Consider the following 24,969-nt stretch of genomic DNA (forward strand, 5'->3'; position numbering starts at 1 on the left):
AGAGGGCCTTTGTACTGCAATAAAGAGAACAGCCTGGTCGACATCTGTTTAGAGACGAAAGATAAGAGCGACAGTGTATGCCGTTGTTTCAACCTTTCTCTCTTCCTCGCTCTCACTCCTGCCTTCTCCTGTCTTCTGCCGTGTAATTAAGAGCCAAAGAAAACCCTTCAACCTCTCCCAGCATGGCTGTGCATCCCACCTCATGCTGTGCTTGCCCGTCTTTAAACCATCTTCCCGTTCTCTCCAAGATCGGTATTCTACGTTCCGACTGAAGCACTGATTATAGAATCAACAGCCGGCGGTGGAGCTTACTGGTACGCAAGATGATAAATCATGATTTGTAATTCTGGACTTACAAAGACTGCCAAAGTTCTTTAAATGTGCTTGTTGGCCAAAAGACAATTGCTTCTCTATTCTGAGTCTTGATTTATCCCCCTCTGTCCCCTCTATTAGCTCTATTAATTAACTGACAAAAATCACTTGATCAGTAATGAACCACCACTGGCAACAGGCCCAAATGTACAGCATGTATGCCAAGCACATGATATGTTTATTCAAAGCCAGATTACAGTGAAGCAGAATCCAGAAAATGATCATCACTTCAGAGAACGTTTGTCTCAGCATCCAGAGATGCAGCCTATTTGAGGGTAACCAATTTCTGCACATCTTTAAGCTTTAAACAGCACAGTCACACCAACCACAGCCTTGTACAACTCACCAGTAAGCTGCTGTGATTAGATTTTAATAGCAGAAAATGTCACTCACTGACAGTACACTTCCTCATGCTCCTGACTCTGGAATAAAAGTGGTTAAAGTTTCTGGTTAAAACGTTTCTTAAGGCTTCTGCCAGCTCCCATTTCTCAGCCAAACGAATCTATCTGCACTGTCCACAATGTCCTGTAACCCTAACAAGCCATCGATGAATCCAACCTGGTTAATGAAGACAGTAATAATCAATCACAGGTTATTTGCCAATTCCAAGTGAAAAGGCATGCACATTCAAAACACTAATCTGATCTCGATCTCTCTCTCTCTCTCTCTCTCTCCGTGGCTCAATCTCTGCTCCTCTGTGATGAGGTCATGGACTTTGTGTAAACAGGCTGTTATTAAGAGGAAAGTGACTCATTTTTCACAGTTTGAAATCTCTATTACCACAGCCACATGAATTTGTAGGATCACTCTGAGATAGGCAGAACATTGATGCTCTGAAAGCCGTGGTTCATAGCAGACTAAAACTCAGTTTGTTTGTTGGGTTTGGGCTGGGCATGTCCTACTTACTACTTGCTTATTTCAAGCTCAACACAGCAAGATGGAGAGGAAGACATGATCAGTGAACAAAAGAAGGAACTATGCTCTTCATTACTCTGGCGAGGTTCTCTCCACTTATCAGGATCTGACACAACATACGTCTTTTATTGTTGTATAATGTTAACTTCAAGATGAGTCTGCTGAGGGGGCTCCTGTCCAGTGGTGTCAAATGGTGAAACCACCAAAACTAAATAATGAATTGACGTTCTTTTTATGTTTGTTTTTTTGTGTAGATGTATTTAGATTAGTTATTATTGAGTATATATGAGTAGTGACCGTGCATCCGTGCATGCAGGCTGTTACAGTCGAATAAAGTATTTCTGACTCATATATGACTGGAGCTTTACAGCTGCCTCATGAACAGTGCAGTTGAGAAGGTGTTAATCTAGCTATCTTACAATTCTTCGGTCCTCGCTACATCACGCTGGTTTCACTGTTTTGTAGTACATTCTTTAAAAAGACAAATCCATATCCGGGTAGTTATGGTAAACCTTAACACCTTGTGAAATTAGTGTGCTGCTACTTAAAGAAGTCCAAGGGCAACCACCTCTATCTTCATAACCTTCCCATAATCCATATTGTCTCCCGGCTCTCCCCTGCTCTGCGGAGCTATACCTTATTTATTCATCTGCAATTACACTCTACAGTCCGTGTGCACATCGACTTGTGTTCATGCATCGACTGCGTGAACTACAGTATCACTTGGCCATCCAGCTGATCACTATACAGCTGCTCAAAATACCACTAATAACGAATAAAACTCCCACAGTGGACCGACACTTGTGCGTGAGCTCTCTCCATTTCAGTTTTTCTGTCTGTCTGGCACCATCTCCCCCTCTCTCTGCTGGTTCAAACAAGGCTAGCAAGGTGACCCTGAATCACAGGCTGTGTGAGTGTGCGCGCGTCTATTAGTGTGTGTTCATGTGCCTGTGTGTGTGTGCACTTATCTGCATGTGTGTGTGTACAGTCCCAGTAATTAACACCAGCCACTAATGAAGTCCAGCTGCTCGGCAAGAGGACTGAGCGTGAGCCAAAAACTGCCAGAGACCGCTCTCATCCTCTCTGTCTCTCTCTCTCTCCACCGACACTCTTTCCATCCGTCTCTCGCTTTATTCATCTCGATCCACCCCATCCACACCCCCACTCTCTCTCCATTGCACCCTATTGATCTGCATTCAGTTTGTCTCTTTCTCCCTCGCCTGCTCCCTCCATGTCCTCTGCAGATTCTATCTCTGCTTCAGTCTGTTTCCTCTCCTACTGTTTGCCATCAGTATGAATCTACTCAGTTGATCTGGAATCACCACTGTTTCTGTCAACATCTTGTTTCCTTGATGTCTCAATTTCTCACTTTAGTGTCATTCTGGAGATGTGCTGTATCACTTTTTACTTGTGTCCGTCCCTCCTTCACTCCATTATCTTCCCCTCTATTCCATCATCTCACACTTCTTCAGTTTCTAATATTTCTCTTATTCCATATAGCACAGTGTTACTTTTTATAATGATTATACTACATTATACATCATACATTTTAACATCCTTTATACAGTTTATACAGTTATTTTTGATACCTAATGTTTATGTATGTGTATTTACATACAGGACCAGAACTCCAAAATTTTTGCCACCAATCCACAGGGTGAGTAAAATCCAATTTCCACTAGTCCCAATAGATTTACTAGCAGAGGATGAATAATGAAATATTCAAGTTTAATGAAGGGTCGGTTTCCATAAATCACAACAAAAAAAAAACATTTCCTCATGTGGCTACTACTGTATTTGTATCCACTCTGGACTCTGTCCATCATCCCCTTTCTCCTTTCATTTATCATTCTCTAAGCAACTTAATTTTGTTACCTTGCCAACTGTTTTCCAAATACTGAGCTCTCTATTCTTTGTCAATCTTTCTCATATCAATTCTTTTCAGAAAGATTTCCATACTAATTACAATATTAAAGGACTGTCACATCCACGTGACACATTTCACGTGTTTTCAGTTACTAGTGGCTAAACTGGGGATTATGTGATGTGACTAAACTCCATGTACTAATTAGTAAGTTGTCCTGCCCTAACTGGCGCAACAAAGCTAACAAAAGAATCAGGATTTACCGATAAGTCAGTCCACACGGGCCTGTAAAGAGCTCGAATCAAGGACGATAAGCCAAAACACCTGTGTAATTCAGTGCAGAGGCTTTAATAATAACGGCACAAAAATACTGAAAAATGTATGAATCAATGTAAACAATAAGAAGTGTAAGTATAAAAGATTCAAAGTCAAGACTTAATGCAGTAAATCAGTGATCACATTTCTGTTTCTTTTTTGGTATTTTTGTATACCGGCTGATGGTCAAGGGTATGTATGACCTTTTTCAATTGTCTGAATAATTACCTATGTCCACACTGACCTGACTTGCTTCCACTATCTTCATTTCACGCTCTCTTTTAAATAAAATACAGGTCAACCTAACCTGCTGCGTTACATCATGATGCTTTGTAATGGTGTCGCCCCACACATGCGCATAAACGTAAACCATAACACGCAACTAAGCACACACACAGAAATAAAACAAACACACAAACATATGCGCCACATTGTCTTTGTTCATACACCCTGAAACAACATCTCTTTTTGTTACACACACACACACACACACAAATATGCCATCGAGGCGTTCACCTGTGGCAGTTTATCGTACTCACATACAGTAGTAATCAGCCTCAACGTATTCCTGTTTAAAGCCACAGCCCGATTGCATTACTATACACTATACTATACACCCATACTCGGTCTCCCACACACAAACACACACACATACACACACTCGCTACCAGCTGTGACAGATGTGCCTGTCACAAGAGAAAATGAATTCAGAATAGTTAGTGAATTAAGCAGGGAGTTAATTGTTGCTTGGCCCCTGTTTATGAAGCGCATAAAGGCAAAGCGCCTTGTTTGTCTTGTGACAATTAGCCAGCAGAGATAGAGAGGAAGTCTGCGTGTGTGTTAGCGTGTGTGTGTGTGTGTGTGTGTGTGTGTAATTGTCCTGTTCTCTTTAGCAGCTGGTGCAGCCACACCTGGACGGGCTGAGAAAGAGAAAGAGAGAGAGGAAAGAGGAATGCAAGGGGGTGGGGTGGGGGGGGGCGGTATTGTATGGTATGTAGCCCTCTATCTTTGGCCACCCTCTGAAACACACACACACACACACACACACACACTCACCTACCTACACAGAAAGGGCTAACAAAGACATCACTCACAAAAAGCAGACAACTTCTATACATGAGTTCAGATAGCTGATGTTGCATGTACAAATATTCTCACAGGCAAACATGACACACAAATACTCACGGTCTCCCTCTCTCTCTCTCTCTCTCTCTCACACACACACACACACACACACACACACACACACACACACACACACACACACACACACACACACACACACACACACACACACACACACACACACAGAGTTATTTTGTGTTCCAATGCCTATGCTGGTTGGGTCTCTCCCAGTCTATTTGTCAGTGTGTCCTATTAGGTTTCCAAACAGCTTGTAATGACTGGTAATAAACAGCAGAAGAAGAGGAAGGTAAATCAAGCGAGAAGACGACAAAATGAGCTCTCCAGGGGACCACCGTGCTCCGAGCCTTCAAAACACAAAATCACACACAAACAGAAATACACTGACAGTTCTATGTATTCATGCACAGTCGATAAAGCAGACAACGGCAGGTTATGGGGACTAACAGATAGCAAACACTTTTCTTTTAACAGTGTCAGAGGAGGTTAGAGAGAAATATGAAACAGGATGACAGAAGAGTGAAAGAATGAACCATGCAGGGTGAGTACACGGACTCTGCTGTTAATAAATTGTTGTTTTATGAGAACGTTACACTGATAAATCATAACCACAGTCTACACGGATTCCTGGCAACATCACAGTGTCTGCATTTGTTCTCCACGTTTGGAGGTCAGGAATATCTACATACATACGTACTACTTTTTCAACACTGATTTAAACTTGCTTTCCTTTTTTCCTTTTAATGGCATATAGCACAGTATTCTAATGCAAGCAATAAAACACTAGTCTCTAAAACAAACTTACAGCTGGCAACAGCCTTGACAATAGACCATCAGGCATGGCCAAAAAGTAAGGAGGTACAGAAGACTAAGTTATACTGAACAGGTTCCAGTTGAGATTGTGTGGAAATGTAAAGCTGAAAATTCCCGGAATGGATGAAAGTTAAATATTTGAAAATAATTACAATAACATTCAAAATTCTTTTCTTTATTTGGTCCAAAACAGTGAGGCACAGTACTTTGAAGAATCTCACTTGGGGCTATAGACTGTGTTGTGTTTGACTATTCACAATATGGCATATATAGTGTATCACAGTTCATTTGCAAATCATGTAAGCTGTAGAGATCAAGCACTGTTTAATAGTCACTTTTACATTTAAAATGTACTACTTTATTTGTTAGAAAAGACTTGCTCTATGTGCACACTTTGGACCATTTCTATATGATGTATAATTCTCTTTATTACTGTTATAGCATTAAAGCTAATCTATTATCAAAATAGATTTGGTATAGTATTTTATTTACATATGCCCCGTATCATCTTTCATCCTCCCATCCTTCCCTTCGTTCTTCTCTCCTTCATCTAGCCCTCTGTTGTCCTCTCTCTCTCTCTCTCTCTCTCTCTCTCTCTCTCCCTCTCCTGTCCCTTGTCCCTTCATCATCACTCCCTCCCTCCCTCTGGTGTCACGGCTCGCTGGCTCCAGGTGGCGAGGGAGGGAGGGAGGAAGGGATGTAGGGAAGGATGAATGGATGGAGGGAGGGAGGGAAGGAAGACAGGAGAAGGGGTGGGTGGGGGGTTGCTGTCATCTGTTCCTATGTTCATACCATCACAGTGTAGACCAACATCCTGCTCTGCACTCCGCACAGTCAAACTGTTCGCAAATCAGTTTTTTAATCGTATGCCCTCACTCCCATTAGCTATGTATCATATTGAGCCAAGTGATCTGAGGATAACATGAACAAATACGTAACTCAACAGAGAGTGTTGACATGCCTAAGAAATATTAATTTCCACTAAGTGACAGTATCAAGGTCAGGTATAGTAACGTTGCTAGACTTTGCTAGAAATATACTTTGCTAGAAATATGTAGAGGCAAGAATAAATGGCTTTATATTGACTGACTTTGGTTCTTGATTCAGCACTTGGCCCTTAAGATAATAAAACTTCTACTTTTTAATTTAATTTGATTTTGTAAATTACATATTAAGATTTATTCCAGTATATTGGACAGCAAACTTACTGTTTGTACTGAGAATTATATTAAAGCAAAGCAAAGTAATACATGTTTTTTTAATTCTTTACTAAATATTCTGCTATAATAATAGTATACCCAACGCTAAACCCTCAACACTGCTTCTATATAATGATCATACATGAAGATTCATTTTAAAGGAAACATGTTGGTAATGTATTAATATAATAATATTCATAATTATTTCTCTTCTTTCTTAGCACCAGTTTATACTAAAATTACCATCGTTGTCTTTTACTTTGCCTGCTATTTTCTTTTATGCTTTGGCCAAACATGTCTTTACATGCCAATAAAGCTAAACAGAACTAGAAAAAATAATTAAAAAAACACATTTCACATTTCATTGTCAGCAGTAGTAATACCAGTAATAACAGCATTAAAGACACTGGCCGAAGTAGTATCAGGAGAGACGCTACCAATGAGTGGTAGGTGCTGGCTGAGTGGAGGGTGTGAAAACTGCTTTTACTGCTTCAGATTTTTCTTAAGAAACACTAACTGATCAGTGTGTTGAGAGTTAAGCACCCTCTTCTGAGAAGACATGACATCGCCTGCAGTGCTAAAAACTCTCTCAGACAGGACACTTGTACCTGGGACAGGATTAGCAGTGTTCCTGCAGTACTCCATAGCAGTTCTTCAGTTTATTCACGTTGACAAGATTTCTCCTACTTCAACATACTTTCAGTTCATTGACATACTCCTGTTCACTCCCTTATTTTTGAAATGCTGTGCTGTAACATCAGTTTCCCCCAGGAAAAATAACCACAGTGAGTCAAGAGCTTTCTTCAGTCCAGAGCTTTAGTGCAGACACAGGCACACACCAACAACACAGAGGGCAGAGTAGTCTGTAGCTTATTAGTTCAGGTGCAGCAGGGCAGAGGAGAAGCAGCAATGTTGCTAGCCGGTGGCAAAGACTCCCACAAACACACACGCACACACACACACACACACACACACATACATACATGAGTGAACCCTCAACCACATTATCCACCTCCATTGACTCTAAAAGCTTCTTATTCGCCTCATTAAGTCTTCAGTGACACAAAGTAACCACACCAGATCCTGCCTACTACCACATACACATACATACAGATAGGTGTGTGTGTGTGTGTGTGTGTGTGTGTGTGTGTGTGTGTGTGTGCGTGTGTGTGTGCATGTGTAAAAGAGAAGGGGGGGGGGGGGGGGGGGGCACCAGGAAGCACAGAAAGATGTGTGCACAGACACACACCAGCTCAGCCACAGCCCTTGGGACGGCTGCTTAGACAGCAGACCGACATTACCAGTCAAGCGCATCACAGATTTGACTGCAGGCTAACAGACAGACTGAATGCAGGTTGACTGTTCTGAAGTGCAACCTCAAGGACCCAAGTTTATTTAATGCCTTACTCCACACACACAGGCTCATAAACAGCTCTGCAAAGCTGAAATTAAAAAGTGAAAGTGAAAAGAGTTCAGTTTCAGCATCTTGAAAAGGGAATATTCAGAGTGAACTGACGCCAACCCCGTCCAGTTGGCATGTGTCAGGCCAACATGACCACAGTTTGAAAGTATGTCCCCAAACTATTGATTATCAAAGCTGTGACAAATGTGAATGGGGAAGGCTACCTAACACTATTAGAGTGCATTGATGTAAATAAGTAAGTAAAGCTCATGCTGAGGACACATCATTAGCCACCACACTCCACGGGGAGCACTTAGATCCAGGTGAGTGGCCACTCAATACCTCCAAGGCATCTGTGTGTGTGTGTGTGTGTGTGTGTGTGTGTGTGTGTGTGTGTGTGTGTGTGTGTGTGCACGCGTGTGTGTGTCTGTATGTGTGGTGTGTATGAGGTGGGATGGACAATGAAGCATGCAGCTAGCAGCAGGGGTTGGGGTGAATGAGGAGTTGAGATGAGGGGAGGGGTAATTGTGCAAAGATTCGGTTAAAATGTGTCAAATTCAAAATCAACCCTAAAGATTTTTTTGAATACAGTGTATATTTATTTGTTACGCACAATGATTTCTGCTACTGAGAAAATAGTGAACAATTTTTAGCCTGAGTTCAGCTACATTTCTGCTTCCACGTTTTTTTCCACATCATGCAATGTGGCTTTTGCACATGGTTGGCAACAATATGTGATTTGCCAATATCTTGTGTTCAAAGCTAATACATACTGAATATTATCTATGTATATAATAAAAAGCAAGGGAATGAAATGCTGATGGGCAGGCAGTGAGACAGCACAATGCTGCCTTGCTCATAGTGCGAGCTAAGGAGACAGAAAGGGGACAAACCTTGCCGACAGGTGGGCTCTTCTACGGGCCATCCAATAGGCAGGTGGGAATGGGGGAGAGCGGAGGAGAGAATGGGCAGGGTTAGTAATACGTAGTGTGAACGTGGTGTGTGTGTGTGCCGAAGGCAAAAAGTTGGTTTATACCTTTATAGTGAACACAACATGAAGCAGGTTTAAAGATTTGCCATTTCTCCTCAGTTGTATAGTAGACAAATTAGCTTGGGAGGCTGGTGAAAAAACATCTCTTTGTGACCTTTTTTACCACCTCACAAAGTGAAATTAAGAAAACGTAAAGCCATGTCTTGAATGACATGACACAATTCTAGTGGTGCTGGTATCTCTCACTCTCAGCAGCTGCAGCATAACTACAGTGACAACTTGACACAGACGTATAATTAAGTCTCAAAGCTGGCTGTAGCTAAAGGTTCCAGTGATGGACAGAAAGGAGGTAAACAAAAGGAGATGGAGGGAGGGGAGTAGGCGAAAGAAGGAGGGAGAGTAATGGTTGGGGCAGGACATTTTACTAAAGGTATTAGCGTGGAGAGAGAGAGAGAGAGAGAGAGAGAGAGAGGACGGTGTATAGTGTTACTGGCAGATCAAAGTAAAGGTTAGAGTGAGTATGCTAATTGCAGATTGGTCCCTGATTAGGACCAATGGAAAGGGGAGATGACGTGCTGTGTGTGGCTGTTTGTGCGCACACACAGCGCGTGTTCGGTGCAGACGCACACATCAAGTATGTTTGTGTGTATGAGAGAGAAAAGGTGTGTGGTGTGTGTGTGTGAGAGAGAGTGCGTGTCTACATGTGTTTGAGAAGTGAGGTCTCATGCTGTGAAATCTAGACTGAGGTGATTAGTAAAGCATTAGTGGCTGCATGCAACACTCAGAACATGCTGTCAAGGACCTTATTTAGGGATGTGTGCATGTGTGTGTGTGTGTGTGCGTGTGTGGGAGGAGGATACCTTTGCAAAGTGAGAACATTTGCACATACACAACGTTAAGTGGTAGCCAGAGAGGGTTTTAAAAAGCACTAGTGTATTTTTAAAGGTATAACAGATTATTGTTTACACTGGTGCTTTGTGTTTGTATTTGCTATTACATCACGGCAAGTGACATTCAACATCTCAACAGGGACAGGAGGGAATTTTTGGGGTGGAGACTGCTTTTTGATGCCATGTCAGCCACTGGAAGGCATACTGTATCATCAGTCACACGCACACACACACACACACTCACATGTTCAGTTGCACACAGAATCGTGTCTTCACCTCACACTATCACACAGGGAGAGAAGTTCTTCATGATGTGCAGCTGCACAGTGGAAAACAATAAAGCCTGCCAAGACTCGCTGTGGTGCGGTCCAAGTAGATACGCACACATACACACACAAACAAATACACATGTACATACAATTTGGGGGGTTTGGTGTCATGATAAACAACTAGACCACACATTGCAAAAAAGGAACTATTAAATTCCTTCGTGGTCTTGGTACTAAGTCTTGGCGATGAAATAGAGCATTGTGGGATTCTCTAAAAGCGAAATGTATATAGATTTGGATGGTACTTCAGCTAAAAAGAATCCTGACATATTTCCTGGCGCTGCAGATACACAGACACGAGCGTGGTGCTGGTTTTTTTGTCAAATTAGCTGATGTAACTGGGCAGCTCTACATGCAGAGATAAAAACCCTGAAGTTTGCTGTCATCCCTCTTTTTCAGCGCCACCCTCGACCACCCTCTACTCTGCCTCTTTCTTTTTTTTCCTGTCGTCTCTCATCTCTCAGCTAACCCCCCCCCCACCTCGCATCCTCTCCTCCCATGAAGTCTACCCCCCCCCCCCCCCCCCCCCCAGGGTGTCAAGCCAAAAACACAAATAAATACTTTCTACATTCTCTTCTCATCTCCACTTCTTCATGCCTTTCCTCCCCTTCCCACCTGCTCAGCGGTGTTGGGGGGCTAGAAACACCGAACACACACAGTTCTGTGATCACACACACACACACCCACAGGTGGGATATGCCCTCAACCCACACACAAATGCACACACCAGACACAATACAAAACCTAGATTGTCTCATAGAAACAAATTACAAATGTACACACACACACAAACACACAGTAGAGCGTAGAGGCCGACCATTCACTGATAATGGTAAAAAATAAAAATAAAAATAAATATTCTATTCTATTCTACAAAATACATAAGTTAACAAATGCTCATTCATTAAAGCTGGTTTAAATAATGTATGCATTTCTGCATGCAATTTGTATATATTATACTGTATTTAAGTGTACATACAGGATGTGTGCGCTGTACTCGCTGTTAGGACTTTGTCTCACACGTAAAACCACCAAAAAAAGTCTCAAATGGCAAGCTGGTACCCGAGGCAATGGATAGCTCCACTTCTCTCTCTCTTTCTCTCCTCAGTGTGTGGGAGATGGACTGAGGCTGTGTGTGTGTGTGTGTGTGTGTGTGTGTGTGTTTTAACAATATAAGTGTGGACACTGCCGGCGTATAAACATTATTCAGTGGTCAGAACCAACACTGCGAACGTTCAAGTGGTTCTGCCCTCTCACTAAATATGAGTTTGGTTTCTATAGGACGTTGACATCACATTTCAGTGCATTCTGGGTATTTCAGTGGGTTTATCAGCAAGGGAACAAACAGCAGAACACCTGTGAAGAGTTCCTCTCATTCCATACACACATTACATCACATTAAAATGTGACATGTTTACTGGCTGAAGCTACAATCCAGAAAAGTCAATACTGGAGATCCACACAAGCTAGCATTAGCTACACAGCTTCATCATAAACTGACCACAGACACAATGTTGTACAGATAAATACCTGCAGATAAGGTTTGCCTGACGACACCTTCTAAAGCCCTATAATATATTCAGAGCCAGCAAACGCAAAATCTGACAAAATGGTGCAGAAACCAAGAGGGACAGAAATTCAACTGTTAATTTTCTTTTGCCCCTTCAACCTTTTTGCATGATTTCTCTTCCCCTTGTTTCTTGCATCTCTTCCCTTAAGTCTCTTCCTATCTCCCAGTCTCTGCATCTAGAGCAGGGCATTGACCACATGGTGTTTTAATTAACTTGTGTGCTGTGTTAGAGCCAAGGCTTGCGGGAACACACACAGGGTGTGACTATACCATCACAGTAAAGCAGAAACTGGGGCTGAGAGCAGTAGCATTTTAGTCTCTTCTTTATATGTTAATTCTGCCAGCATGTGTGTGGTGCTGATTTTCATTTCTACATGATGAGGTTGTTATTTTCAAACTACATGTTATTCAAAATGGCAGACAATCCGATTAAAGTTAATATGATTTATTTATTTCTTTATTCTGTAAAGTATTAACTTTCACTCTACAACCACAATAATATGCTCCTTCTTCATTGACCAATATTTGCACCAACACTGGAATTAGTGGTTTTGATGCCCAGTGTCATAATTATTTGTTTCCTGAGAAAACTCTCAGGCAAAAAAGCAACTCTCCCTTCTTTCTCAAAAGGATCAACCTTTCTGAACTTGAAACTGCCACACCATATATTTCTAAGTATAAAAAAATGTGTGTGAATACCTCATAAAGCTTTGATTTTTATTACATGTATAATTTAGGATTAAATAGAAAAGTAACATAAAGGGTATAATGATAAATAACTGCTCAAAGGAAGTAACAATAACACTGCTTTTGAAGTAAATGATAAGCTTTTTGGTTGACAAATGTCACCTGACAGCTGTTGGCTTGAGCCCAAATACAAGAAGAGCAGTCATACCTGTGACGATCCCTCCTCAGCACAAGGATTCCTCTCTAGACTTCTCACTTTGACCCTCTCTTTCCTCTATCTGCTTGAATGTTGTCTCACTTTCTCTTTCTGACAGCATAATTAACAGGACTGTGGGGTGCACAATGTATTACCCATGGAGCAATGTGACAATCACATCACTGGACTCGATAAGCCAGTAGCAAACTCCCTCCTCTCTGCTCCTTCAACCAGTCAAAACGGTCGCCATAACAGCAACAGGCTTGTGTTAGACTGAAGAGCAGCAGAAACACGTCATGGTCATTGACTGGACGGGATTTTAGGATTTTCTTCTTCGTGCACATTTTTTCAGCGACACACAGACAGACAGGCAGGCTGAGAGGTAGTCTAATGCCTTAGGGTGTTTCACTGAACCATGTGAGAAAATCAAAAGTGACACAAGCACTCCTTCCAGTGGCAGAGTTATCAAATGTAAGAGCTGATGAGAAAGTGTGCATGTGTGCGTCCTGATGAGACTGGTAGACAGGCAGTGACACTCCCCCAAAGATGATAACGAGGGGTGTTGTAAAAGAAGAAAATGAGGATTAAGGAGAGGAAGATGACTGAATGAGAGGGAGAACAGAGGGATAACACTTTCACACCATCACGCATCATGCCCAGGTGTGTGTGTCGGTGTAATGCACATCCACACCCTGAGCATGTGAGGAAACGTGTTAGCGTGCAGAGCGATTCTAATAGCAGAAGAATTCAGTCCGCTGAGTTAAAGTGAGCTGAGAGTCAGAGAGAAGAAAAGGACAGAAATGAACCATATCCACATTTTGACTACTAGTTTACATCTGGCTTAATCAACGGGAAATGTAATACTGAGAGAAATGAGTAAAAGTTGGAGCTTAAGTATGGTGTTATAGAGGAGGATTGCCGTGGTCACAGGTACAGAATTCAAAAATGTATCTTTGTTAAACATGTATCCTGCGTTTGAGAGGTGTGCTATGCTAAGACACAACACAAAGTAGACCATATGAGCCCTAAATGAAGCCAGGGGTACATTTGTTTTGGCTGCAATCGGACCTTTTATTCATGACTGTGCACTAGTGATCTGATAGCACATGACACATGTTGAAGTGAGGAGAGAACAGAGCTCAAGAATATGAAAGACCTACAGTGAAAGGGAGAAAATGAAAGATGATAGAGAAATTAACCATCTTCCTTATGATCTTGTTTTTTTCTCACTACCAATGCTTTTATACCAAATAAGATCTTTCTCTATGGTATTTCCTCCCTTATTCTTGGGGTGGGGGCGGGTAGGGTTGTAGGAAATGTAATAATAGGAACTGGGCAAGCTCTTTAAAATAATCTGCCTCAATTTCATAATTAATCTGTGCTAGGTTTTCACACAATTAGCACGTTAATTAACCCAAAACTGCCACCACTGTGTGGGGATGCATATGTGTGTGTGTGAATGTGGGGGATCCAGGAAAGGGGAGGTAAAGACAGAATGAGAGACAGAAGCAGGGGAGGATGAGTTAACTATCAGACAAGCAAAAGAGATACGGCAGAATGACTGGCAGGATTCTCGGGATGGAGGAATGGAGGTGAGGTGGAAGAAGTGGAAGGAGATCAAAGACAGGAAGAGGACAGAAACAGAACGAGAGGGGGTCATTTCGGTGACGCAGTGAAGAAGACGAAGACGGGCAGAGAGAAACAGTAGGCAAAAGATGGTAGGAACTATACTTAGTGTGTGTTCTTTTATGGGTGCATGTGTGGGAGAGTTTGTCGCTGTGTTTGTGCATCTTTGATTGTGTGGGACATAGAGAGTATGACTCTGTGTATGACTCTGTGTATGACTCTGTGTGTGTGTGTGTGTGTGTGTGTGTGTGTGTGTGTGTGTGTACGTGTACGTGTATGTGTGTGCGGTCCACAGGGGAATGAAGTAAAAGTTACTCCAGCTGTACTTCTGTTTCAGCTCTCTTTTCTAACGTCTCCAGACATTACTAGACGACTCAGAGCGATGTCAGCACTCACACACACACACAGACTCTCGCTTTACCTCAGTTTCATACACACACACACACACACACCTCAGAGTACATCAGTGACTCTGGGATTGCCTGTCAGGTCTGGCGAGGGGCTGAGAGTAGGGGGTGCAGAGCGTTTGTTCCCCAGAACAACTCACAGGTCCACCTCGTTAATCTCCATGACGACAGAGATGCTAAGGCAGCAAATTAGTTGCGAGCGGTGAAAAACTGTCACAGGGGAAGCTCATAAAAGAACATAGGCTCCAAACTACAGCGGTAGTTTTTAGTTAAACACAAGTTTTTAGTTTAACACACACACACACAAAATCCACTTAGAATAGGCGCACTCACAAACAATCTTATATAACCACTTCTCAGCAGGTGATAATGGGACCAAAATGAAGTATGTACCTCACTACAGAGGGTCTGGCTATCTCTTGCTTACTTTATTTCATGCAAAAGCAGCCAGACAACTACAAGAAACTAAAGGTATGGTGCAATGTCTTAGTAATACACATTGGAATAAACGTTATATTGCATTTGTTCTCGATCATGCATTACATTGTTCCAGGAGTACAGCAGTGTAACAGAGGGTGTCCCAGTCAACCTTCAAGCTGTTGGCTTGGTAAGTATTAAAGTATTAAAGCAAGTGTTCAAACCGTAGCACCTACTGAGCGGGTTCTTTCTGCTGCGTTCTCTCCCTATGGAGGCGATTCCAGCGCCTAAGTATTATATGTATGCATATACCTGTAATTACTTAGCAACAGGGCTCACATTTCCGTAGGCTGAGAGCACACATTAAAATACTGAATTAAACGTTGAGCTCTTTTGCACAAATGGAAATGGGATACAAAATGTGTCTTTAGCCATGCTCTTACAACCTCACTCATTTAAACCCAGTACGAATGTGACAACCTCAATAAAACACTGCTAAAAATGTACATGGTTAGGGTTATCTACCTGCATTATATGTAAGATTACATATAACTTAAACTCTACTCAGTGTTGACTCACCACACCTGCAGCAGGATCAGAGCATCACATGCTATGTGGTGTTAAACTTCAGCCCATTAAATGATGAATAACCAGGTGTTTCATGTTAAAGTGATTATGTGTAACTTGTCACTGTGGCTCCTGGAAGATTTCTCTCGTTTTACACTCAATGTACAAAGTTTTATCTGTAATTTGGACTGTTTTCTTTTCCATGTTTTCCAACCCGCAGAGGTGCAGCCAAGTGGTAAATTGCACAACAGCTGGTCCAGGTAGCCCACAAGTCAGAAAGAGCTCTTCATTTCACCTGTCTGTCTCACACCTCTGTGTGTGTGTGTGTGTGTGTGTGTGTGTGTGTGTGTGTGTGTTGCTCTGTCTAGCTGCTGTTTCTGCTAGTGTACATTAAACGTGTGCAGGAAGAACACACTCGCAATAATTGTGCTGCTGTTAAACCAAGAGACAAAACGAGGAGACGAGACATTCACAGTCACCCAAATGCAATATCAACACACACACACACACAAACAGAGTGGAAGAGCTGTGCCTCACTCACCGATCATGTGATTGGCGACATGAATCTGGATCTCCCTTTCTGTCTCAAACGTCATTTGGCATTTAATACACTGGTAGGTCTTCTTCTGTAAGATGAAAGACACACAAACAAAGAACATGAGCTTTCGTGTGAAACAATAATAGCTTTGTTCTGCTGAATAAAAGTTAAAAACACACACAAAATACAATAAACCCTCAGGCTCCATAATGAAAAGGATATTAAAGTATTTTCTAGAAAAAAAACACTAAAAACGCATGTAAAACATTTTTGCACCGATTTTTTGCTTTCAACCCTCAACATGCGAGACATGTGAACCCCACAAAGTCTCACTAATCAAGCAACACTGAGTCCAAGTCTTTGGAGACTTGGCAAAAGGAAGAAGAGGTATGAAGTTACACACACACACACACACACACACACGTAAGTAAGACCTCTGCCGAGAAAGAGAGAGAGAAAAATTAATAAGGGAGGGAATGAACAGGAAAAAGATTAAGGGAAGAAGCAATGAAACAGAAACAGAAGGAACGAGTGTGGAAGAAAAGAGGACGAGAAAGAAAGAAAGAGACACAGAAAGAGCCAGAGAAACAAGGGTGAGACACACCGAAACAAAGAGAGAGAGAGAGAAGCAGAGGCTCTGCTTATCCATTCATAGCACACAGCGATCACTCATGCACAAACACATACAAAATACACAAAGGCCCCACTTCCACTATCTCTCTGCTGCTTCAGCCTGCTAGACTGAGTACACACACACAAACACACACACACACACACAGAAATCCTACTTTGTCTGCTTTGTGCTGTTAGACTAAGCAGAAACAAAGGTGCAGGTAAGACAGAGGGTCCCTGGGAACTGCCTCTAACACACACACAGACACGCTCACTTGCAAGTACACACTCTCACACACACACATAGACACGCTCACTTGCAAGTACACACTCTCACACACACATAGACACGCGGCAGGTCCCGGGGAGCCTGACTGTCAATATCAAGTAGAGCGAACAGCTCCCACAATGCCTCAGCACGCCCCAGCCGCAGGACCCAGTGGGGCTCAGCTGACACACACACCGACATACACACACAAGCACACGTATGCAAGCTACAGACACAAAAGCAGCAGCACGCACCAACACTTACATACACACACACACGCGCGACTCATGCAAACATACAGTTCGGCAGGATTTTTGAAGTCTCCTGCACTCCTGAAAATGTCTCCATCTGTTAAATGCTGTTTTTCTGGCGAACATGAATATCAGTTCAGTTTCACTGGCCATAATTATATTGTGTTCAGTTTCATCAGTTCTGTAAATCGTATTTGATGGTTTTGTTAAGAAACACAACAGAGATATTAATATTTTTTTAATAACATTACCAAACTTCTTCCTCACCTTAGTTATGCCAAAGACTTGGTTTGAGAACAACTCTTATAAAAGCATTTATCCCTCTGTCTTATCTTAGCCTATCCTGGCTCACCTTAGGTGCAGGTGAAGCCTCAGCCTTCTTTCCTGCTGCACTGGTTTCGGGGCTGACCTCGGGGTGATCCGTCTGGACGTGACTCTCCAAGTCCTCCAGGCTTTCAAACTTCACCCCGCACTCTGGACACCTCAGCCCGGCCATGGCCTTCTCTCCCTGCGTGTCCCCGGGCGTGGCAGCTCCTCCCTGGCTGGGGCTCTGGCCATTCGTGCCCCTGATGTGATTGAGCATTTGATTTGATTTAGCTGAGTTCAGCGAGCAAAACTGTGGCTAAACAAAAATACAAGTGCTTGCATGTCAGTCTGTGTGTTGCTATACTGACATGACCTCTTAACTATATCTGAAGCCCCTTTCCCCACGTGCAGTTTGTGAATACTAGAAAATTAGTGAGACCATGAACCAAACAGAAAATTATTACTGAAAAAGTGATCTATTGTTGACTTAACACTCACTATTATCCACAGGGTTTCTAAGATGGCTACCTACCTGCTCATGCAGACAGCACAGAGGCCATAAGGCAGACCATTGACGTCCAGCTTCACCAGCTCCCCTTTGTTCTTGAACTCCTTTAGGCAGAAGGCGCATTTATACAGCTTATGCTGATGCAGCTGCCCGTTAGGGGATGAAGAGGATGAGCCGTTCCCTCCTCCTAGTCCATTCCCACCCCCTCCTCCTCCGGCTCCTCCAAGTCCAGAACCAGTGGAAAGCTTCTGCATGTGGAAGGTGCCGTGGATCTTCAGCTCCAGGGTGGAGGTGACGGTCTGCATGCAGACGACACAGCGGAAGCCAGTGAGGGAGTTGCGGAGGTCTGGGTGCATCTGGCAATGCTCTATAAACTCCTCCTCGCTCTGCAGGGGCATCTTACAGATTCGACAGGTTCCTGTGTCCAGGCTCTTACTGTGGGTCACCTGCAGAGTGGGAATACACATAATGGAACATAATGACGTACAAAGTAGTGAGTAATAATACCAGCCTTTTATCAAAGCATAGAAGCATATACAGAACCAACAAAATCCATCAGTCATAATTAAAGTGGTGGTACATGAAACCCCTTTATATTTTATTAATTAAATTGTGATATTGTAACAAAAAAATAACCAAAGGTCTGCTAATTCATTAAACCTATTGTGAAATAGCAGCCCAAAGCACCAAGTGCTGCCTTGTCGTAGTCTTTTACATAAACATATAAAAACACTGTTGTTATAACAACTGCCTGTAGTTGCATTGCACAATACATTATTTGAATATGCAAACATTTTTCCTGTAGTGTGGTGCAGCACAAATTGCCTCTCCTAGGACAATTTAACATTTTTTTAAGTCTAAATTCAAAGCAGCCAAAGCAGTTTCAGGATCAAAAGACAGGTACGCAGACATAAAGCAACAACAAAGTAGCACAAGAGAAAAGCAAAAACATATGTCGACACAGACGGCTGTGCTGTTATACCTGTGAGGGTACCCACTGAATGTATTTGTTCCCTACATATAAACCTCCAAATTACATGCTGAAACATAGACGTGCACAGAGCCACATGTACATGTATACAGGCTGGAAAGCAGTAAATGTAAAAGCACCTTGTGTTCAGTGAGGGTTAGCAGAGAGGGGAAACGCTCGCCACATATTGGACACATGTAGTGTTTGGCGGGGCCGCGATGCGTCTGCGCGTGCTCACGTAGCCCGTTCTCAGAGAAGAATGTTCTGGAGCACACATTGCACTTGTGGTTCCCCTTGATGAAGTCAGCCTTCTTCTTTCGAGAACCTGGTATATAAAATGACTTTCATCATCATAGGTATATTATTCTATATTTTATAAATTCAATCATGATTAGCCACAAAAATATATCAAAATACTTTTTTATATACTGTAATAATGTAAAATGAAAAAATCCTTCACAACAAGCAGTTGATGATTGAAAACAAATCTTACAAGCGTCATCTTCTCCAGGGCGGATGTTGTGGTCACGCAGCCGGTGGTTCTGCAGAAGCGACTCCATGGTGTAGGCCGCTCCGCAGATATCGCAGGCATACATGGGCTCTGAATTGTCCAGCTCCTCCTCACCTCCGCTTGCCTCATGGCTGTTGACTGTATCTCCTCCCTGGCCAGATCCTCCTCCCACAACTGCGTTCTTCAGCAACATGTTCTGCAGGTCGGCTTGCTCGGCAGCCGCCACCGTTGCTCTTTCAGCACCTCCTGCGCCTCCACTGCCACCACTTCCCCCTCGCTTGGAGGACTGCGCCAGCCCATTCGGCGTCCCGTTCTGACTCCCACTGCTCCCTGTACCGCCTCCATTGCCAGTGACATGGCCACCATCGAAGATGCAGTGCTTCTCCCTCAGGTGTCTCTCTAGCAGAGACATGGCATGGAAAGCTTTGCCGCAGAAGCGACATGTGAACTTCTTGCTGTGTGTGGTGATGTGGCATTGCAGCTCCACTTCTGTTCCAAATGTCTCTCCACAGAAGATGCACTTGCGGGGCTTGAGTCCTGTGAGACAGAAGTCAGGGTGAGATTTGACTGTAAGCACTGTACCAACTCCAGATTTTCATTTCCTAGTCTGTCATTGGTTTTCTTTTGTAAATGTCAACTTTTGTTTGTTGGGTCTACTTTTCTAATGAAAGGTGTACTGTACCTGTTCCGAGTCCCCCTGGGAGGCTTGACCTCTGTCCCAGGTGGTTATGCTTAACATGGAGCTGAAGATCTGTCTCCTTCCTGAAGTCCCAGGCACACGCTGTGCAGCGGAACAGCTTCTTCTCATTGCTATGCTTCACTGCCAAATGTACCTGGAGGGCAGAGAGCAAAGAAGGAAGAAGCAATCCAAGATGGTTCATTTCTATGTTTCACTAATGCATTGATTTTACAAACCATGTAGCACACACACTTTCTTGTTCATGCACTGATGTGAGTATTCTTTATAAAAAATAAAAAAGGAAAATAAGTAACACCCAAATGAAGGAGGCTGTCTCGTTCACCTGTATGGAGACCTTGGAGTCAAAGACCTCCTGGCAGAGAGTGCAGTGGTACAGGACAAATGTGTGCATGTCCAGCAGGTGTTTCTGCAGGTCATCTACTGAGGAGAACTGCTTATCGCAGCTCTCACACACATATTGGGTCGATGTGGTGGTGTAGTGCACTGTCAGGTGTTGAAGCATTGCCTCCTGGGATTCAAAGTCCTCCTTGTTGCACTGGGGGCAGGACTGGCGCCTCAGCAGCATCTCCAGGTGGGACTTTAGGTGGGCCTGGAAAGCCTCAAAGCTGGCGAATCGCATGTCACACTGGTTGCACGGGTAGTCCCCGTTGCTCCCCAAGGAGGGGGTGGAGTCCCCTCCCAGTCTGTGGCGTTTTGGGGAGGAGATCTCTACATCAGAGGAGGCGGGGCTTAGGTCGGCAACCTTTGCCTGCCGTTTGTTGTTGGCCAACGGGATGTTCTTGTGGTTCTCCTTTATGTGCTTGGTGAGCTTGAGGAGTGAGCCGAAGATAGGAGAGTTGGTGCAGTAAGGGCAGGAGTAAACCTGGACATGGATAATAACTCTTTACTTTTTTAAGATTATTATACATTGACAAATACTGTTATTTCGTTCTTGGAGAGTAAAAGTGAAAATGGGAGAGATATAGAGAGAGGAGGAGAAAGACAGAGAAAGACAGAGACAAGCATAGGCATCATTATAACATTACAAGTTCAGATATAATAAACTGAGAGGAATGCATAAGAATCAATCAAGGAACCTGTGGTCAGATTTCATCATGTCTGCATGAAATAAAAGAAAGCAGTGGTTGGACAATTGTCCTATTTTTATGTATTTGTTGCCTAGCACCTGTGACCGAGAACCAACAAATTAAAATTTTGGTTTGAATCGACTCCAGACCAGAGCAGCAGTTACCGGCAGTAACTGCAGACTCATTAATGGCAGACTCAGCTCAGAAAGTAATTTGTAAAGTAAAACTATCAAGGATCTTTAATCTGAATTTACATGAGCAATAAGCTTCATTTAACGCTTCGTTTGGCTCATAACAAAGTACAGGAAACCACCTAATTAAATAGGAACCAGCTTGTTGCTCATTAGCTCACCCACTGATTAGTAATATCTCTGACATGTGCACAGACAGGCACGCTACATCCAATTCTTATCAACTCTGATTAAAAGGCTGTGTTTTGAAATGTAATTCTTGATTCTCACCTCCATGAAGGACTGTGATGCAGCCTGAAGTACAGGAGACTCCAGTTTGGCCACCGCTCCTCCAGACGCAGGTCCGCCCCCAATGGAGGTGCAGTGCGTCTGCTGAATGTGTTCTGTTAACGAGGACTCCGTCAAGAATCCCATGGAGCACTGGTTGCAAAAGAAGGCATGGTTCCCTTCTGGGATGGAGGAAAAGTTACATTGTTAGATTCCCCCAAATGGCATTATGATATTGTAGGGTAATGTACAAAATATAATCCTGATACATAGCCAACCAAATGAGAACAACAACCATATTATATATTACAACAGGCTCTCTCAGTCAGGACACAATACAAGCACTAACTTAAGTTCCTTTCCATTGTTTAAGAAAAGTAGCTTTCTTCAGCAACACACCTAATGTGGTGGACCCCGCCACAATCCCACCAGGCAGGCAGTGCGACACTCTGATGTGCTCTTGCAGAGAGTTGATGTCTCCGAACATGTCCGGGCAGTAGTTACAGTGGAAAGCCGTAACGTTGGTGAACTGCAGTAGGGGAAAAGCCGCTGCTGCTGTGCCCACGGCTCCTCCACTGCCACGGTGAGCTTTGCGCACGTGCTCGTTGAGGTTGTAGAGCGTCGGCAGGGTGTCCAGGCAGAGATGACATGTATGGCTCTGCTGCGGCTTATCTGCATGGATGGTCTTCAGATGGATCTCCAACACTGCCAGGCTGTGGAAGTCTCTCTTCGAGCAGTAAGGGCAAGAATACGTCACTTTACCCCAGTTCCCTCCTCCGCCTGTAGAGATAGACAGACACACTGCTACATTAGAAATGCACAGAAGCTTTTAAAACAAGTGTTGGCTGGACTGGCTACTTTGTAGATAAGTGACTAGTGTGCCATACCTCCACCTTGATGACCCAGGCTTATCCCAATCTCTTCCACAGTGTCGGTGCCTCTCCTGCGGCCTCGTTCGCTGCCCTGGCTGGGCTTTAGGGTCGAGTCCGGCGTGGAGCCTCTCTCCAGGCTGGCACTAGAGTCTGGAGTGGCTGAGCTCATTGAGGCCACACTGCCCAGCGCGGGGTCAGGACTGGCGGCGCTGTGATTGGAGGAGTCAGGCTGGCGATGGCTATCTAGGTGGCAGTAGACGTCCTCCACCGATGGGAACTGTTCTGAACAGACAGGACATCTGGGGGTGCAGAAAAAAGACCAGTGAAATGCACGTTCCATTCCAGCATGTCTCATTAATGGAAATCAGCGAACTGATTGAAACTTTAAAAAGCAAAGCTCTGTAGTACTTGTGTTTGCGGTTGGCATGCTGCGTTTCAATATGCGTGAGGAGAGAAGCCTCGTCTAGAAAGATCTCAGGACAGTGGATGCATTGCAAGTCGGCTCGGTCAGACAGCTGGGGGTGTCTGGTCAGGACGTGTTTCTCTAGCTCATCCGTCTGGCTGAACGTCTCCTCGCAGTAATCACACATATACAGGTCGTGCTCCAGGTCAACATCTCCTCCTGCTCCCTTCTTCCCTCCATCCCGCTCACTCCTCAGAGCAAGGTGCTCTCGGTTCTTGCGGTGAGCCTGCCGAGTCAGAAAGTAGTCAAGATTTAAAGAAGCATGTGTGGTAAAATATTCTGTCAAAAGGTTTACATACGAAGACAATAAAACTTGGGCATCCTTAAAAGAAAACAAATGCCATATTAGTAATTGTGTCCCTTTCTTATTTTGATTCTTACTTATTCTGGAAATTGCGTTAGCAACAATGCACACGAGCAGAAGTATTGAGAAGAACAAGGCATTTTAACATTGACATTTAAAGTAAAAATACATCAACAGTGTACCTGCATGTGGCTCTGCAGTGATGAGGTGGAGGAGAAGCCACGCTTACACACACTGCACTTAAACGGTTTGCTGGAGCTGGTGGTGTGAAAAAAAACAGTCATAAATCAGACTCCAAAAAATCTATTACAGATCAAAAGCAAATTCAAATATGTACATTGGAAGAGTCAAAAGAAACGCTGGAGTCAAGAGTAAAAAAGAAAAAATGATGATAATTTCAAATTTACATCAAGTACGGATTTCATGATCAGTTACCTGTGTGTCTTCAGATGGATCTTCAGGTGGTCCGAGCGGGAGAACGCAGCCTCACACTCCTGACAACTATACTTCTTGTCTCCTGTATCAATGAACAGAGAGATTATTTCTTCAGAAAAAACATATACATTTTAGACCTCAAAACACTGACAGCAAGAACACTTGATTATGACGTGAACATACTCACTGAACTGCTGAGGGTAAATTTCCTAAATCAAGCCTGATTTTTGTGTTTTCTCTTATTTAATTACGAATATTCCAGGTTTATTAAATTACTCATTAGGTCTTAATATCCCAATGCATTCTTAACAGGCCTGGAAGACAAAAATCCAGGACTTCTTTTATGAACTACCTGTGTGGAGTTTGACATGGCGGTCTCTGCTCCTCTTGTGTTTAAACAGACGGCTGCAGAAGGTACACTTGAAAGGCAGCTTGTCGCTGTGGATCTGCTCGTGGCGCTTCAGGTAGCTCAGGCGGCTGAGGAGGATCAAGAGGAGATAAATGATGTCCAGTCATTCACAAAGGCTCATAATAAAAAAATATTTCCTTTTACGCATTTTAAAGAGTTTTTCGCTGCTTGGGCATGTCATTCCCTGAAGACAGTAACCCGGTCACCTCTAGTTTCAAAGGCGAGTTGAAATTCAAACTATTACTATTTTTTAATAATACTGCATGTATCTATTTAGCAATAAGAAAGGAAATAGAAGAATAGGTAGAAGGACTGTTATCAAGGATTATGATGATGACTTTATGGTGTATGTGACGGCTGTTCTTAAAGTGGGTCTTGAGTTTGTCCCTGGAGAGGGAACTGAGAAATGTATTCACCTCATTCCTTTCACTGTTTGCCTTAGTGGTTCATGTTTCCATGGTAATATTGACAATACTGTTTATTCATGTACGCATTGATATTCATGAGCGGGACATGAGGATGCAACTAAAACAGCCAAATATGACATTAGAGTTATTGTCTCCAATACACCACATGATGTGAGTCAGTCCGCCG

The 24,969-nt window shown here is 43.2% G+C and overlaps 1 protein-coding gene across 1 annotated transcript in view; it reads right to left on the reverse strand.

Moving 5' to 3' along the window:
• Positions 1 to 24,969, reverse strand: part of znf423 (zinc finger protein 423) — a 139,495-nt gene that overhangs the window by 54,105 nt on the left and 60,421 nt on the right. The window contains exons 5-19 of the mRNA XM_070907304.1: positions 24,319 to 24,443; positions 23,967 to 24,048; positions 23,714 to 23,789; positions 23,173 to 23,453; positions 22,780 to 23,063; positions 22,292 to 22,672; positions 21,896 to 22,074; positions 20,690 to 21,229; positions 20,350 to 20,500; positions 19,650 to 20,204; positions 19,297 to 19,481; positions 18,211 to 18,632; positions 17,725 to 17,938; positions 16,245 to 16,329; positions 8,917 to 8,937 (exon numbers count right to left, since the gene is read on the reverse strand). Of these exons, the coding sequence (XP_070763405.1) occupies positions 8,917 to 8,937; positions 16,245 to 16,329; positions 17,725 to 17,938; positions 18,211 to 18,632; positions 19,297 to 19,481; positions 19,650 to 20,204; positions 20,350 to 20,500; positions 20,690 to 21,229; positions 21,896 to 22,074; positions 22,292 to 22,672; positions 22,780 to 23,063; positions 23,173 to 23,453; positions 23,714 to 23,789; positions 23,967 to 24,048; positions 24,319 to 24,443 (3,581 nt within the window). The remainder of the gene's footprint in view (positions 1 to 8,916; positions 8,938 to 16,244; positions 16,330 to 17,724; positions 17,939 to 18,210; positions 18,633 to 19,296; positions 19,482 to 19,649; positions 20,205 to 20,349; positions 20,501 to 20,689; positions 21,230 to 21,895; positions 22,075 to 22,291; positions 22,673 to 22,779; positions 23,064 to 23,172; positions 23,454 to 23,713; positions 23,790 to 23,966; positions 24,049 to 24,318; positions 24,444 to 24,969) is intronic.

The sequence above is a fragment of the Enoplosus armatus genome, chromosome 6 (genome assembly GCF_043641665.1).
Source record: "Enoplosus armatus isolate fEnoArm2 chromosome 6, fEnoArm2.hap1, whole genome shotgun sequence".
Taxonomy (NCBI): domain Eukaryota; kingdom Metazoa; phylum Chordata; class Actinopteri; order Centrarchiformes; family Enoplosidae; genus Enoplosus; species Enoplosus armatus.